This window comes from Tribolium castaneum, chromosome 9 (assembly GCF_031307605.1).
Source record: "Tribolium castaneum strain GA2 chromosome 9, icTriCast1.1, whole genome shotgun sequence".
NCBI classification, from domain to species: Eukaryota; Metazoa; Arthropoda; class Insecta; order Coleoptera; family Tenebrionidae; genus Tribolium; species Tribolium castaneum.
In genome coordinates, this window is record NC_087402.1 from 6,646,681 (window position 1) to 6,661,940 (window position 15,260).

At 37.7% G+C, this 15,260-nt stretch overlaps 4 protein-coding genes and 1 long non-coding RNA gene across 5 annotated transcripts; 2 read left to right on the forward strand and 3 right to left on the reverse strand.

Annotated features, from left to right (window-relative positions):
* Nucleotides 1-1,257: 1,257 nt before the first annotated feature.
* Tim9a lies at nucleotides 1,258-3,792 on the forward strand. The gene is made up of 4 exons (XM_008194072.3): nucleotides 1,258-2,052; nucleotides 3,309-3,400; nucleotides 3,449-3,544; nucleotides 3,592-3,792. Exons 2-4 carry the CDS (start codon nucleotides 3,338-3,340, stop codon nucleotides 3,727-3,729), a joined length of 297 nt encoding a protein of 98 aa, XP_008192294.1. The 5' UTR covers nucleotides 1,258-2,052; nucleotides 3,309-3,337; the 3' UTR covers nucleotides 3,730-3,792.
* LOC107399057 (uncharacterized) lies at nucleotides 2,325-3,205 on the reverse strand. The gene is made up of 2 exons (XR_001575739.2): nucleotides 2,738-3,205; nucleotides 2,325-2,684 (listed from the first exon to the last, which is right to left on the reverse strand). It is a non-coding gene; the product is annotated as an uncharacterized LOC107399057 (long non-coding RNA).
* Nucleotides 3,561-5,386, reverse strand: LOC664522 (ras-related protein Rab-32). The gene is made up of 6 exons (XM_970520.5): nucleotides 5,122-5,386; nucleotides 5,032-5,064; nucleotides 4,520-4,673; nucleotides 4,205-4,265; nucleotides 3,976-4,156; nucleotides 3,561-3,928 (listed from the first exon to the last, which is right to left on the reverse strand). The coding sequence occupies exons 1-6, from the start codon at nucleotides 5,252-5,254 to the stop codon at nucleotides 3,780-3,782; spliced, it is 711 nt and encodes a 236-aa protein (XP_975613.4). The 5' UTR covers nucleotides 5,255-5,386; the 3' UTR covers nucleotides 3,561-3,779.
* An 85-nt stretch (nucleotides 5,387-5,471) lies between these two features.
* Setd3 (SET domain containing 3) lies at nucleotides 5,472-14,546 on the reverse strand. Its single transcript, XM_008194074.3, has 5 exons — nucleotides 13,645-14,546; nucleotides 6,242-6,347; nucleotides 6,070-6,197; nucleotides 5,826-6,022; nucleotides 5,472-5,779 (listed from the first exon to the last, which is right to left on the reverse strand). Exons 1-5 carry the CDS (start codon nucleotides 14,400-14,402, stop codon nucleotides 5,502-5,504), a joined length of 1,467 nt encoding a protein of 488 aa, XP_008192296.2. The 5' UTR covers nucleotides 14,403-14,546; the 3' UTR covers nucleotides 5,472-5,501.
* LOC103312702 (uncharacterized protein) lies at nucleotides 10,969-13,583 on the forward strand. Its single transcript, XM_008194073.3, has 2 exons — nucleotides 10,969-11,235; nucleotides 11,811-13,583. Exons 1-2 carry the CDS (start codon nucleotides 11,119-11,121, stop codon nucleotides 13,452-13,454), a joined length of 1,761 nt encoding a protein of 586 aa, XP_008192295.2. The 5' UTR covers nucleotides 10,969-11,118; the 3' UTR covers nucleotides 13,455-13,583.
* Nucleotides 14,547-15,260: the final 714 nt, after the last annotated feature.

A 15,260-nucleotide genomic window follows, 5' to 3' on the forward strand; every position in this document is an offset into this window, starting at 1 on the left:
TTTTGGTTTCATTTTTATTATTATTTTTTTTTGGTTTCATTTTTATTATTATTTTTTTTAATGCTACAAACGGTAGCCAACGTGGAAGCGATATGAAGGTAGGTGTATTTTATTGCTGTGTCGTATTTATTTATTTCACAAACCAATAATTTCATAAAACTTAATTGCAATTAAAATCTTTAAATGCGGTATTGAAAAGTGATGTTTTGAGTGACACATTTTAAATACAGTAACTATAAATAAAATAAACCACTCAAATAATTTATTGCCACGAAATTTTGCCTTTAATTTCAATGAATGAAAGTGGCTTGCTCAAAATTTAATGCAAATAAACATTTTATTTTGGTTTCATTTTTATTATTATTTTTTTTAATGCTACAAACAGTAGCCAACGCAGAAGCCATATGAAGGTAGGTGCATTTTTTTGCGTTTTATCTTGTGATGTGTTGATTTAATAGCTTGTGTGCCATATATTATACCGTATTGTGTATTCTTTATTCTGTATAATATTTATTAAAGTCGCTTGTTGTAACTTTCCTACAAATTAATTTTTTTGTTGGTTGTGTTTTTAATTTATTTTTTAGGTTTTGCTACAAATGGTAGCAGATGCAGTATAAAGGTAAGAGCATTTATTTAACGCCAAGTGAAAAAGCTTTGATTTTTGTGTACTATTTTTTCATTTCACAAACCAATAATTCCTTTATTCCCTTCATTTGAAGTAATCATTGTTTACCTCATCCTTATATCCATTTTTCCTGGCAAGAATGCTCTAAACCTCCACGTGGTTCTTGCCGGACAAATTAGTTATTGACTAATTTGACCAATTAGAGCAATCCTTAAATATAACATTGTTGACTGTTTTTTACAGCCGTAAAATTATGTCGCTTGTTGTAATTTTCATGCAAATAAAGATTTTTTATTGGTGTTGTTTTTAATTTTTTTTAATGCTACAAACGGTAGCCAACGTGGAAGCGATATGAAGGTAGGTGAAGGTGTCGTATTTATTTATTTCACTAACTAATAATTTCATAAAACTCAAATTTGTGAAATTTGTGACGTTTGTGAAATTTTTACTTGTCAGCCGCGCATCGGCACCACGTTTTTCTTCAATAATCTGAAATTTTAAATCCGCCAATAGGATTTTTTTTTCCCGTAAAACACTAAGGCCATCTATCCGCATCATCAGTAAAACCTAATTCAGTGAGCACAGCTTCCTTGATTAGTGAAGGGAGGTACCCTTTACACGGCTGGTCGCATTGAACAAAAAAAGTGTTTTTTGAGAGCTTACTTTATTGTAGCGCCATCTATTAGTTGCTGCTGAAAAATTCACTTGGTTTCAAACGTGACAGCCGTCATATTTTTTACAAATTTAAGTTTTCAACCTCTTTTGCACAAGATTTATACAAAATTTTGCTAACAGGAAGGCAAGACAAAGCTTAGTTTAATTTTTTTCCACAAGTTTTAATCTAAATTTGAAATGCAAAGCATTTGGACACTAATTACATTTTGTACAGTTGGTTGCAAATGCGTTCCAACACTCTTTTGATCATTTTCGTGAGCATAAAAATGTTTGTTTACCATTCGGCAAAATGTTCAAGTTTGTATGATGCTTTTTACGTTCGTTTTGTGTTTCGCAGTTCGCTCTTGGCATATGCTCTTGGTCGCTCACATGGCAACATGCGCTTTTGGTTCCTCATAGTAAAAACACGTGCCAAATGTTTGTAGAATACGTTTTCTACAACTATATAGCTAAAACTAATGCGTTTTGCCTTAGAAATCTTCTGCACTGACAGCAGTGTGACAACACTTAACCTTAGAACTGTCAGAATTGTTTTACTTTATAGTGGCTCCCTCTCAGAAACAAAAATATGCCAAGGAACTAAGCAATGCGGCCAGCCGTGTGAAGGGAAAGTCCCTTCATTAATCAAGGAAGCTGTGTCAGTGAGAGCTCGATTTGGCTATATCAGTTCGGGATGCCTGTGCAGTTTTCTCTTTTATCCACCTCTTGTCAAGTGACAATCACTGATTTGCATAACCTCACAAATTTACCTCGTGAAAACCATGGGGGTGAAAGTGGGATACGCGCATTGGCAACACGAGAGTATAGGCGAGGGGGGTTTTGCACTCCCGGGGAGATGAAAAGGGACGACCAATGACGACTGCTTATTTTAAAACAAGCGCGTATTTATTAGGGATTTCATTAAATTATATTTTTTGACGTAACAATGACATCTACGCTTGCGCGCAGATCGCACCGAAAATATCGCGCCAAAAGTGTTGTTTTGTCACTCATCGTTCAACGTGTTACCGGAAGTATGTAGCAATTATTTGTTTAATCGTTTAATCAAAGCAAAAATTCTGATTACAGTTCGTTAGTGAGTCAATTCCTGGTGTTGAGCGCCGACCAAAAAGATAAGTATCTCTTATTTTATTAATATAACCTCATCTTTTTGATTGGTGTTTCTTTCTATTTTAAAGGCATTGGTCTGGAGTGACGGATTTTTGATTTCTACTACTCAACTGAACTTTAGTCATGGCTGGTTATCGCAAATATTCCTGCAAATACCCCGGATGCACCAGTGATTATGTTCCCAACAAAGGACAGTCCAATAAGCATTTCTTCACCTTCCCTAAGAATCCAAAGCTTCAAGAATTGTGGAGGAATGCCTGCAAAATTGAGGATCCTGTAAGTTCAAAATTTTGGCGTTTTCGCTATTTAGGGTATTTCAGAATTTACTTTTAAGTTTCTTATTTGCGCTCGAGTGTGTCAGTGCACTGCATGTACCTCCTCGTGGTCGTAGCGTGGGCAACTGTTTGCTGACAGACAAGGTAAAAGTCATTGCAAAGCAGACCTTATTTTGTTTTAAGTCTCGAGCAGACAGGCAAAACATGCCAACACTGACTGATTTAATTTTTTTATAATTTTTGTATAATTAAGAAATAATACAATACTTTAATTTTTTGAAAAATTTAATTTGTTATGTTACTCAAGTGTACAATAAAAATGTTAACAAAATCTGTGTTTTATTACCCCAAAACAACTTTTTTTGTAAGTTTCATTTCAAATTTTGTTTAAAATAAATATAAAACGTTTTCATTTTGTTTAAAATGAAAATATATTTTTTTATTTTAAACAATTTGCAATGAAACTTGTAAGATAAAAATAATAAAAAACAATATAAAAGGAATTTATTCAAACGTGGCACTTTACCGTGGTAGTAACGCACTTCAGCACCAGAGGCGCTGGATTCTCGTGTTGCCAGTGATTTACTAGGGAATTATCACTTCTTAACCCTTTCTGTTCTGTGGTGAAAACCACAACAAAACTTAAATTAAAATGAATGTAACACTTCCCCCCGGTGCCGGGCTCGAAAATGTCGATGCAGAGCAAGTTAAAACGGTAATTTCAAAAAAACAACAATTTCAATTCTCAAATTTTTATTTGCAGTTCAAAGATTTCCTCATCTCTTACAATAAACTAGCCGAATTGTGTTTCACGGACTGTGTTTCGGATTTCACATCTCGGAATATCAAAGGGAGTGAAGTAAGTAACGACTGTCGGTTTCTGATCATTTTATTTTGCTATTACAGGATCGCTGTGCGTTAAATTGCCTCGAAAAATTTCTCAAAGTAAATCAACGCATTTCTCAACGATTCCAGGAGTTCCAAATGCTTGCGAATGAGAATGCAATCGCGGCGGCGCAAAAACTCGGCCAAAATCCGACCTGAACGATAATTTATTTGTGTTTGTTATTGTTAGTTTGTTACAAAATATAGCCTCATCTTTGACAACAGTGTGTTTGATTGTTTTGACAAAACTGAGTATCCTCATTTGCTAAATGGACCACGTCATTGTCTACGGCAGCGGGAAATTGCAAATTTTCGTGATTTTCCACTGCTGCATTTATCAGAGTCAACATTGCCTCATCTGCAATAAAAGATTACTTACCACGCTTGAATAACGCTTATTTTTACCTATGTGGACATTATCCTTCGCTGAAGTGATAAACCACGCTAATATGTTGTATTTCTCGCAGAAATGCACTATTTCTTGAGGCAGGGTTGCAATCGTAATATCACCCTTATTTGCTAGAATCACAACAGGTACGGGAACACCTCCCGGTAAGTGCACTTTTTTGCGCAGATCGAGCAACCACTAGACAAAAAACATGAGGAGAGAATTACAATTTAGGGGTTTTGGTACCTTTTCTACCGATTTAAAAGTCTCAGGTCTCGTCAGATCAAAAACAATAGCGGCGGCAACTCTAAAATTAAACACCTCACGCATGATTCATTGCTTATCTCTAAAGACCGGACTTTAGGCGCATTAATTAATAGAAATACAAAAAAATATTTTTCCCAGTGCTTTAATACCCTCACTGGTGAAGCCACAAAAAGTTTTTTGTTGTTTAGAATAACACAAATCATTCAAACAACGTCAGAGTTTCAGAAGTTTTTTTTGCCTAAAGTACGCCTTATCAAATGTCCTTCAATTTATGTAATTAAAACACTTCCTTACGCATATCTGTAGTAAACACCTGTGAGGTAACCAAATCGTTCGTGCCCCGCAATGTCCCATAATTGCACATTAACTTGAGTATTTTTGTCCCACGTTAAAGATTTAAGTGCGAAGTCGGCGCCAATTGTAATTTTATACGAAGACGAAAATGTACCTGCGTGTAAAAGTGTCCCATTTAATTAAAAAAGTAAACAAGAGTTGCCTAATTAATGGAGATAAAATTCCTGTTGTTCCATCTCTTGTTATCACACACGCTGATAATTTTATTGCTGGGAAGTGAATAAACTAATACCGTGTGGCGTTAGGTGACGGAATAGTTTGCCAAAGGACTAGTCTATTTTCACGACGATTTAAAATTTGGTTCGCTCCCTATTCATACGGTTTGATATTGATTAGACAAAGTATGTAAGGAATGCGGTTTTTATCGATTATTACAGGAATTCGTGAAATACTCCGAACATATTAAATACATAAAAACGCGTTTATCTCCAAATCAGTTTCTTATCACTTACCATCAGCGTATCGTCTAATTATCGAAGTTTTCCCTGAAAAAAAAAATAAATAACAAGTGTGAGCGCATAAATTAAAAAATAGCAAATTACCAACTCCGAAATCTCCAATGACTAGAATTTTGAAAAGCAGTTCTTTTTTGCGAAATCTGAGTAAAAGGCGCTCATCTTCGGCCAAAAAAGACTGGAGCGACTCTTCCCCAGAGGCACTATACTCACAATCCATGAGCAAAGTTAGTCATTTCAAAAACACCGTATAAAAATAATTTATCAACTCATTGTTGGTTCTCACTTATCAGGCCCCGTACTTTATGCATTGTTCAGTCGGGCGGAATTGGCGCTAAACTTGGATAATAAATTAAGATAAAGCAGCGCGTTTGCCGCCATCTGACGACTTTCCGCAGGAAAATCGATAGCAGGAAAGCAGGAATGAAACAGATGGCACCACTGTTTATGTTTTATTTTCACAAAAATCAGTGTTGGATGTACTGTTCCACATATTCGAGTGTTTCTCTGATGATGCGTTTCTCCGTCGCCCTCATTTTTATCGCCAGGAGCCGATTAGGTGTTGCTTGCGCTTCTGCTAGAAGTTTCTCGTCTTCGTCCAATGTTGTTTTGTACGTTGATAAAAGCAGCTTGAGTCTGGCGTGGAGGAACCGCCACGATTTCGTCTCCAAAGCCGTGTCTAGAGCGCAGTCAATGTGCCCCAAATCGGCGCTTTTGTCGCTATTTATCCAATGGTCGAGTTGTTCTAAAGGAAAAAGTCACAAACTTGTGCGATTAGAAAAACGACTTGCCCTCGTTCATGTTGAAAACGCGCAAGAAGGCAAGAAGGCCGTCGATCGGACTCGCACCTTTTCTAATAGAAAAGTCGCAAGTGCTGGCAATCGACAATTTACCCAGCAAATGACCCCTCTTCTGCTGCAAAGGGTCCGACTTGCTGATCCCCAAACGGATCCAATACACGTCATAGTCGTTGTTTTCGAACACAAATCTGAAATGTTCCATCACAAGGGGAGCAAGTTTTAATTAGAAACCCACCCGTTGTGAACAAAAAGATCGGCGTTACTTCTGCTTCCGTAGAAGATGAATAATTGTTCTCCCGCTTTGAAGTTTTTTACCGCTAAACACTCGCTGCGATCGAGCACCGGGTTGTAAGCTGTCGATATCTGAAAAGTTTAATTACTTCCGAAAAAACAACTGAGTAATTTACAGTTCCGTTTGTGTGGTTGCACATGTCCCATAATGGTATAAGAGCGTAGTAATCCTCCTGGAAGGGGATGGTGTTCTGACGTGTCATCACGGTAGAAACCGCCCAGCTGGAAAATTTAATACGTGCTTTTTTCAATCTTTGCATGTTGGGACCGCCGCTCTAATTATTACAAATGATATAATTTCTCATACTTTCATGTTCCACATGAAAAGACCGCCAACATAAACACACATCGAGCATCACTTTCGCCAAACTATCCTCAATTAAAAAATTCATGAGAAAATTGAGCCATTTCATGTGAATCTCATTGCTTGTTTGTTATACTTTTACTTGCCGACAGACGACAATTTTCAAGATCGCAAAAATTCAAATTCGTCGGTTGGAAAGTAGTCATTATTGAATTTGCGTGTAATGAAGCTAACTGGTGCTTTCACCTTTTATTAATAGACGAGCAGTTGATGATAATTGCCGTTTTCCCGATACCAATCTTAAAAACGAAGCAATTAAAAACAAATAATTATGCAAACAGATAAGCCTTATCCTTGACCTTGATCGTCCAAACTGGTTTAAAAATAACCGCATTTTGGAACCGAAATAGAATCTCTCGTGTCATCAAAATAAACGAATTCAAATTTATTTCAAATTTACGATGTTGTTGAATTGTGTAAGCGTTACGTAAGATATTTAAATGTCAAATTTTGTTTTCCACAAACTGATGACAAAATATTCGCTTCCTCACACTTGCACGAGGAAGCAACTCGTTTTTTCCCGATGGAAAGTTATTAATTAAATGGAAATTATGAAGCATTGAAACCATGATGGAACGCTGATTGCTATTTCCTCGTAAATCGATAAGGCACAAGTGCGAGAAGTCGCTCCTTGTGATGCTTAAATGCCACCACTTTGATTTTTGAAGCAGAAAAGTGTACCCTTTGTGGGGCAAATTTTATCAAGTAAAATTTAATAAAACTGCCAACATAAACACGAATATGCAAATAGTGCTTAAAAGAAAGGCGCATTAACAATGTTTTGTATATTTTATAACAATGTGATGTTTTTAATTTGGGAAATTATACTAACAATTAAACAATGAGCCAGCCTTTTACTTTCCTATAAAAACATCCAAGAATGGCATAATTAACGAAATTATTTCTCAAGTGATAAAAATTTGCCACCAAATGACATGTCAGGGTTTATCGCAGGTTCGCGAAATAATTTTTTTGTGAAAAATTTTGCAAAATGTAAGAACCTTTTCTTTTTTAATCTCGGGTCACGTAAAATATGTGTATGTGATTGCTATTTATAAACTCAAATTTGCGCAGTTTTGCGATTCATATTTTCTTGATACGCCTGTTTAAGGAATGTGTACTGAAGGACGACTAATGGCAACAATTAAAAAGTGAGATCATTCACTTTACGTAACAATAAGAAATAAATGTCATTACAATACGCACATTAGTTATATAATAATAACTGCCATATCCATATTTTATATTGAATGGTTATTAAGGATGTGTGCCCACAATTTATTACACAGAATATGAAGAACAACTTCTCAGTTACATCAGGATTTTCATTTCGACATTTGCGTGAATACATCAGCATCTGGTCGTAAACAAGTTGCTTAAAATTCGGTGTTTTGAAATTGTAATCAGAGACTGAAAACGATTGTTAAAACGCACACTTCTTCACTTTCTTTGATATTTAAACGAATTCATTTGCAGCGACATTTACCATGCTTGGAATAAGTGATTAGAAAACTTTCCATTTTTGATGGGACTGTAATTACATAAATTAAGCCAGTCGCACATTTATTCACCGTAACATGTGAGCTAAAGACGTTGAAATTCCAAATTAGCTACGTTTTTAATAACTTCTTATTACCAGTTATCAAATTAGTACGAAAATGAAATCGTTCCGCAGTCTTGCTGATTGCGAGAAACAGAAATCCGACTTAATTATTTTCAGGAGCGTCAAAAATAATTTCGCTTTCAGGAAAATTGTAAATTATCCTAGTCTCATTGTTGATTCAAGGTTCACAGCAATTTCTACCTGGCATTTAAAGCAGGTGCCAAAAAAAACTTTCAAGACGCATCCTAAGTAGGTAGAAATGCTCAACTAGAACAGGAAATCGTGGCTTCCAATATGCACCATGTGGTCAATACTAGTCGTTTCTTTATGGTAATTGGAAACGTCGATGCTGGAGAAAGTGCAGCCACAGTACGCACTGGGACACCTGACATTGAAATCGTCTGATGCTTTACAGTGTGAACAATAAAACGGCAAATGCTTTTCCGCTACGACCAATAAAAAGAGAAAGTCACTATTGTCTTAATTTATCGCAGTGTCAACGTAACCCGCACCTCTGTGTACATTTCCAATAAATCTCCGGGCATAAGGAAGAGATTAAAACACCAACACATTCTTCCGATATTGTTTCAGTCCCGGGAGACTTGAGGCAAAAATTGCCCCTTGAATTATTGAGAAAAAAGGCGAAAATCGAATTATGTGCGAAGTGAAAACCGTCTATTCACTCACGCGATGCTCACAAGTTTATTGAGATTGTTTCGCAAGGTTTAGCCGATTTGGTTATAGAGGGGTGTTAATGACTTGATAATCCACGAGGCGCTAAAGCTTTCAAAATTTATTTCATGTACAAAATGCTTTGAGGCCTCAATTTACGAGAAAGAAAATTTCACAAGCTTTGTGAATCTATGACTGAATAATTATACAGAGTGGAAGGCTGGAAAGTCATTCTCATGTTAACATTGACTCCTTTTCTCAAATTATACGGTCGCACCTCTAATTGACTGGAAAAGAAGGATAAACAAAGGTGTAATTTGAGGCATTGGCCATCCTAATGCCAAATTTGAACTCACTTTTAACTAATTATCTAAATGACAGGGTACATTCTCACTTGTAAATTGCTTAACTCTGTATTTTTGGGCCAGATAATTAAACAAAAATAATTGTGAAAAACTAATAAAAAATTGGCAAAGCAAATTTTATGTTTTTTTTTAAACTACTCATCCCAATCCTCCAATATTACATTTTATCCCTAAAGACTTAAGTTATCAAAACTAAATGATATACAGGCTGATTTTTAGCTCATTATTTTCATTTTTAATCGAGAAAACTTTAGAAAAATACGATAAACTTGTGCTATTTAATTAAAAGAAATGACTATTTGTGATTATTATTTTGATTATTTCAAAAACTGTAAGAGATAGAGATGAAAAACTGAGTTATAGCCGTTTATTGCTAACCATTTTGAAAAAATCATACTAGCCTTGAATTTTGACAGTTTACAATTTTAAAAATTCTAGAAGGCTCTTGAAACCTTCGGTTAACGAATGCAAAAAAAAATATTTACTTTTCGCAAAGTGTTCAAGGGCTGTTATATTTTAAATCAACTACTGCAAATAAAAATTTTACTCAATTTAAGAAAGTAAATTCAAAAAAGTAATAAAAATGTGTGGTTACTATTTGAAATTTCAACGTTGGAGCAAATTTTTCATTGTTCCGAAAGTTCAGTCATTTTGAAAAAAAATAGTTAATTTGGATCGTATACAAAATTTTAAAGCTCTAGCTATACAGTAAAACCTCTCAACAACGGACACCTATAAGGAACCTTTAATTGTCCGTTGTGGGGAGGTGTCCGCTAATGGGAGGTGAAAATTTTAATATAGGTTTTGTTACATTCTTATAAAAATGTCCGTTGTGAAGAGGTGTCCGTTATTCGGAGGTGTCCGTTAAAGGAGGTTTTACTGTACTAAAGTTAAAAACTTACTAACGTACGATTTTCCTAGTGTCCTGTTGAAACACATAAACAAGAATAAAATCCAAAATAGTCATTAAGAAATCACCAAATTACGTCAAAAATTATCTTATTTTGGGACAAATACTAAAAAAATTAATCCTTTTTGTTCAAAGCTCGTTTTCTAAGTAAGAAAATAATATTTTTTATCCTCAAAAAGGCGAAGAATTGCGTAGATGATCACATTTTTAAGCAACAACTGTTTCTCTCAAAGTTTTGCCCACATATTTCCAAAAATTATCAATCAAGGTCGAAATTGACAATATTATTGCGTATTTTAACATATTTTTCACCCAAAAACTCACTTATTTGGCGCACATTTGGTGTAAGAGAGCCTAAAAACGTTTTAAATTACAACTGAGTTCGCGACTTTTGGTCTGATTGCAATAGTTTCATCCCCAGATAGTTGCTCATAATTCTCTGCTCGTAACTGAATTAACCACCCCTTAATTCGTGAATAATAAAATTATGCCGTAGCGTCTTGAGACAACAGTTCAGAGACTTGTAATTGGGAAAAATTACATAACGTATTGCAACAATAATGCACTGATGTGTCTTCGTATCAATAACCGGTCTATTGCTCAATTTAATTAATGCAAACGAATTTTTTCTCGGTAAAACTTCCTCTCTTGCTCAAACGTTGAAATACCAGCGGTCCCTGCGGGCCTTCGCATGACATTAAAATGTTGTCGCTCTCTTGGCGTCGTCTGCTTTAAAAATAAAGAGCTTCCACGAACCCCTAATTCAACTTTCTTCCTTTTACGACCGAAAACCGCCCTCTTCGGCTTAACGGAACATGAAAGCTCTTTTCAGTACCTTGACAGGCTCGCAGATATAAAATTTTAAACGGCTCTGGTAGTGTTTTCTCGAATTTGGAGAAAGCCATAGAGCACTAGAACAGTCTTTGATTGACTTCGCCCCCCACTATTGGTGAAAGGTTTCAGACGTGCGGAGCACATGGTAAATTATCACTCAATACTACAAATCCAGTGTCTTAGTGCAGCATGCGACTGCTGTCCAAACATTCCGCTAAAGTATTATGAACTGTGCTTGAGTGGCGATGAAGTTACTCAAGGGACTGTGTGTGTTTCTCATTTGTGCAATCGCTTCCGCCCAGGATATTGATAACAATCGGGAAAATCAGGAAGAAGGAAGAGGACTTGGTGGCTACAACCAGGTAACACTTGTGTGATCAATAAACGTGAATCAACGGAAATTTTGCAACTATTTCAAATATGTAACCTTGTTTACTTATTATTCATACATATTGATAATGAAAGTTAAATGAGTCAAGATAATCGATTAAAAACCACAACCGGATGGATCATTACTTTCAGCTTAACCCTTGGTCCGACTCACTCGATTTACGACCCAGTAAAAGTACACTTTATTGCAAGTGTAAAAGTAAAATTAAACTTTCACCTCAATTTATTGATACTGATCGATTACCCGGAGATGAGCCACTAGGTCACTGGAATAGGTTTAATTTTAGCCAGTGGCCTTAACACAATAATCCTCAATAACAGAAGCTTTAATTAATAAATAATCTCGCGATAATTGCAGTCAGAGTCAGCAATAGACAAAAAAACCAATCTAGGACAAAACCCACTTCCTGCCGCCTTTTGTAACCGACGAGCACAATAATAATAAAGCTGACCTTCATCGTGCGTAGTTTACCTTACAGAGACGTCCATTGAACTCGATTTATATGGCAAGAGCTAATCACCACAATTACAATTTTTCCAATTGCAGGAATGGAGAGCAGTGGATTATTTCTCGCCCACTTCTGACAGCTCCGGCTGGGTCCCACAATCCGACACCGACGACGGAACCCCCAAACGGCGACGGATCCGGAAACGGAAACGTCGACCCCCCGTCTTCACCGAAGACGACTGGCCCAAAAAAACCAAAGAGCCGTGGGAGGAAATGAGCGAGGAAAACACCCAAAAAACCAACACCCGCAGACGACTCACGCCCATCTACGAGGAGAAAATCCGCGACCCCTTCACAGCGTTACAAGAAGCCGAGGAAAAACAGAAGACTAAAGTGGACGAAAGCTCGACCAAAACGCCCGATTTGAAGACAATTCTCAAAAACAGTGGCGGTTTGAGTTTGAGTGAGGTTTTGCAACAGAAGAATTTGTCGCTGACTGAGTTGCTCAAAGGGAATCGGGAAGCGATTTCCGCTCTTGCCAAAGAAGCAGAAACCACGACTGAAGTTTACACTTATCGCCGGTTGCCGCCGTCCATCGGCTTAAAGAAAGACATCAACCGGAATTTTGAACGCGAATCCGCCGAACACCTGTCTTCAGACGAGGTGGTTGAAGCACAGCGCAAAAGACTGGCCCTTTTGCACGGTCACAGGGACACAGAAGTGACAGCGGGCGTGCCCGCGAAAGCGGTCACTGTAAGCCTGGACGAAATTTTGAGTGTTTTCAAGAACGAGTCGGACGGTCCGTTGAAAATGACCATTGATTTGGACGAAATGACGGTTAAAAAACCACCCGAAACGCCCACAACTGAGCAATCCGCGGGCAAGAAGCTGAAAAATGTGACCGCCAAGGAGGAGATCATGGAAATTTTGCAAAACCCGGTCGAGCGTGAAAACCTATCCCGGATTTTGCGTTCGCGCAATATGACAGTCGAGGAGCTGGTGCAGCAGCGGGAACGTGGCTCCAGTCAGTTGCACTTGGCGGATATTTTCCACAACAAAACGCGGGAGCCTGAGCCACAAGAGGAGCACGTTGGGCACATTAACCCTGCCAGTTTCCGCAAGCCCAAGACCATTCCCGAGTTTCCGGAGACCACGAAACCGCCCTACACTATCACCAGTTTCCCGACTTACAAAATCGAAACCAACAAAAACGCCCTTCCGGTTTGGCGCCAACTGTACCCGTCCTTCTTCCCGGATGTTTACCAGAACAGTAATCAGGCTGATAAGAAAGAAATACGGCCTACTACAAGTACCGAGAAGTTAGATTACGAAGAAATCGAGCGGCTGGAGGAGATCGAGAACACGTTGGCCGAAGCGGCCAACGGGAGACTCAAAGTGGACGTGCCACAGAACGTGTACGAGGAGGAGTTCCTCAGGATGCCAGCGGGGGTCAAGTCGGCGATCCTGGCCAGCTTGGCCATCATCGGGCTGTCTCTGCTCGTGTTTTTGACCATTTTGGTGGTCTTCAAGTGGACGCAAAAGCAAAAACGGAGACTGAACTACAGCGCGGCTTTCGCCGGCTCGAAGATTAAATCGCCGATTTTGGAGCCGGAGCAAAGACGGACTTTTAAGACGTTCGTGTGCGAAACGCTCGGACGGAAGAAGAATAATTACTACAAGTCGCATCTTCACAGCATGTCGGACTCGATCTGGGACAGCGAGAAGAAGCCCTACATGATCTGAGCGTTCAAACGTATTTATTGTTTTATTTATGTGATTTCGTGTGCAATATTTATTAAGACTTTGCCAAGTTTTGTTGTTGTGTATTTTTAAGTACTTGTATGTTACAAAATAAACACTTTTTAGACATTAGCTCCGGTCTTAATGCGTTCATTTGTTACATGGTGTTACGCAATTTCCCGCTTTTACTCACCAATATTCGTTGTAAGTGAAACGGGTCCGCATGATTTTGCTGACTGGGTCGTCCGAGGTGGCGAAAAGTTTGTAGAAATAGGCGTATTGTCGCGTTATGCTTTTTATCTGCCTGAGGGCGACCTCAAGCGTTGGACTCCCTCTAAGCTCCTCCAGTTCATCAATACTGAAGTACAAGACTGTGGTGTAAGTTTTGGGCAAAATATCAATGTAAGGCTTCCAAAACGAATCACCTTTGTACTTTTCAAGCAGTAAAAAGATCGACAAAGCTACATTAGCCATACTGCCGAGGATCTTGTCCTTCTCTATCAGGTCCTTCAGGACGCTTTCTTTGGCATTTTCCACACTCATCATTAATTTCCTCGGCACGGCAATAACCAGGCTCGACTCAGCTATGTCAACATTTGCCTTCACCCCCAGTCCATACCCTTCGAACTCATCAATTGAGCACCCGTTTAATTGCGCGCCGTTTTCCTTCGCCCACTTCAGGAAATTCTCAATGGTGGCGGCACTTGCGCGGTTATCGACTGAGCTTTTTGTATCTTTATTAAATTCGAGCTTTTTTACTCTATCAATAATACTGCTGATTTCTTTTTGATTTTCCAATGATTTTTGAACTGTGGGCTGTTGAGGTAGTGTACTTATTCGGAGCAACTTATCGATCAGTTCTTCGTGCTCGAGCTGAGATGGAGTGAGGTTACGTTGAGTCTTGTTTTTCACCGGTTGAGGAGTCTTGCATGCTTTATTTTTGCGCCCCATTTCACAAATTTGGAGGAAATAACACACAAACTATTTGAGCAGGAAGGGAGCCCACGTGCGGCTCTTATACACTTATGAATAATATTAGAATTTTTATAAATAGAGTGAGGCGCAGAGTGGGCAAGAGATGGCAGGACGTGCTGTAAACACAGCACGCTGCGACTAGATTATCAAAATAGCGTTTACCAAAATCGTGGACAAATAAATAAAAAACTGGCAAATAAAGAAAATAAGCTTCGATTAAACGATAAGATAAAACGCCCAACTACTCGTATGAAGGAACTTATACATTGAACGTATATTTTTACGTTCTCAAAAACAAATAAGAGCAGAAATATTCTAAAACAATTCACACGCATAGAGAAAAAAGTATTTAAATCAGTAAAACCTCTCAACAACGGACACTGATGGGGAACCTTTAACTGTCCGTTGTGGAGAAGTGTCCACTAATGGAGTTTAATGAACAAATGGGTGTAACTGACATAGAAATGTGTCAAAGTGACCACAGAAGGTATATTGGATCTGCTAAACTCTCAACGTAACACCACAAAATTTGTAAAAGAGCGTTATTTATAATAGGACTACGAAAGCGTCATTTAATAAATTGAATTGTCCACCAAACATATTAATAAATAAATTAAATATGTTTGTACTCTTTTCAACCTGAGAGAATTAAATGTAGAAATAAACATAAACAATAAAATAAACAAAGGAAATAAACAGATTTTTTACTTAGAACGAACAAATGTTCGTTTTTCCGCGTCCGCTGTACAGAGATTTTTTAAAATTATTTTCCAATGCTTTTGTTACGTTTCTACAAAAATGTCCGTTCTGAAGACGTGTCCGTTATTTGGAGCT

Coding starts and splice junctions, on each gene's coding strand:
- Setd3 (XM_008194074.3), bottom strand. CDS start 14,402: ATGGGGCGCAAAAATAAAGCATGCAAGACTCCTCAACCGGTGAAAAAC. Junction 6,348..13,644: donor TTCACTTACAACGAATATTG/GTGAGTAAAAGC, acceptor TAAATTTTCCAG/CTGGGCGGTTTCTACCGTGA. Junction 6,023..6,069: donor GATCTTTTTGTTCACAACGG/GTGGGTTTCTAA, acceptor GGAACATTTCAG/ATTTGTGTTCGAAAACAACG.
- LOC664522 (XM_970520.5), bottom strand. CDS start 5,254: ATGGATTGTGAGTATAGTGCCTCTGGGGAAGAGTCGCTCCAGTCTTTT. Junction 4,266..4,519: donor GGTGTTTACTACAGATATGC/GTAAGGAAGTGT, acceptor GTTTAATTTTAG/AGTTGCCGCCGCTATTGTTT. Junction 3,929..3,975: donor GAAGGATAATGTCCACATAG/GTAAAAATAAGC, acceptor CTTTTATTGCAG/ATGAGGCAATGTTGACTCTG.
- LOC103312702 (XM_008194073.3), top strand. CDS start 11,119: ATGAAGTTACTCAAGGGACTGTGTGTGTTTCTCATTTGTGCAATCGCT. Junction 11,236..11,810: donor GACTTGGTGGCTACAACCAG/GTAACACTTGTG, acceptor TTCCAATTGCAG/GAATGGAGAGCAGTGGATTA.
- Tim9a (XM_008194072.3), top strand. CDS start 3,338: ATGAATGTAACACTTCCCCCCGGTGCCGGGCTCGAAAATGTCGATGCA. Junction 3,401..3,448: donor ATGCAGAGCAAGTTAAAACG/GTAATTTCAAAA, acceptor TTTTATTTGCAG/TTCAAAGATTTCCTCATCTC. Junction 3,545..3,591: donor GGAATATCAAAGGGAGTGAA/GTAAGTAACGAC, acceptor TTGCTATTACAG/GATCGCTGTGCGTTAAATTG.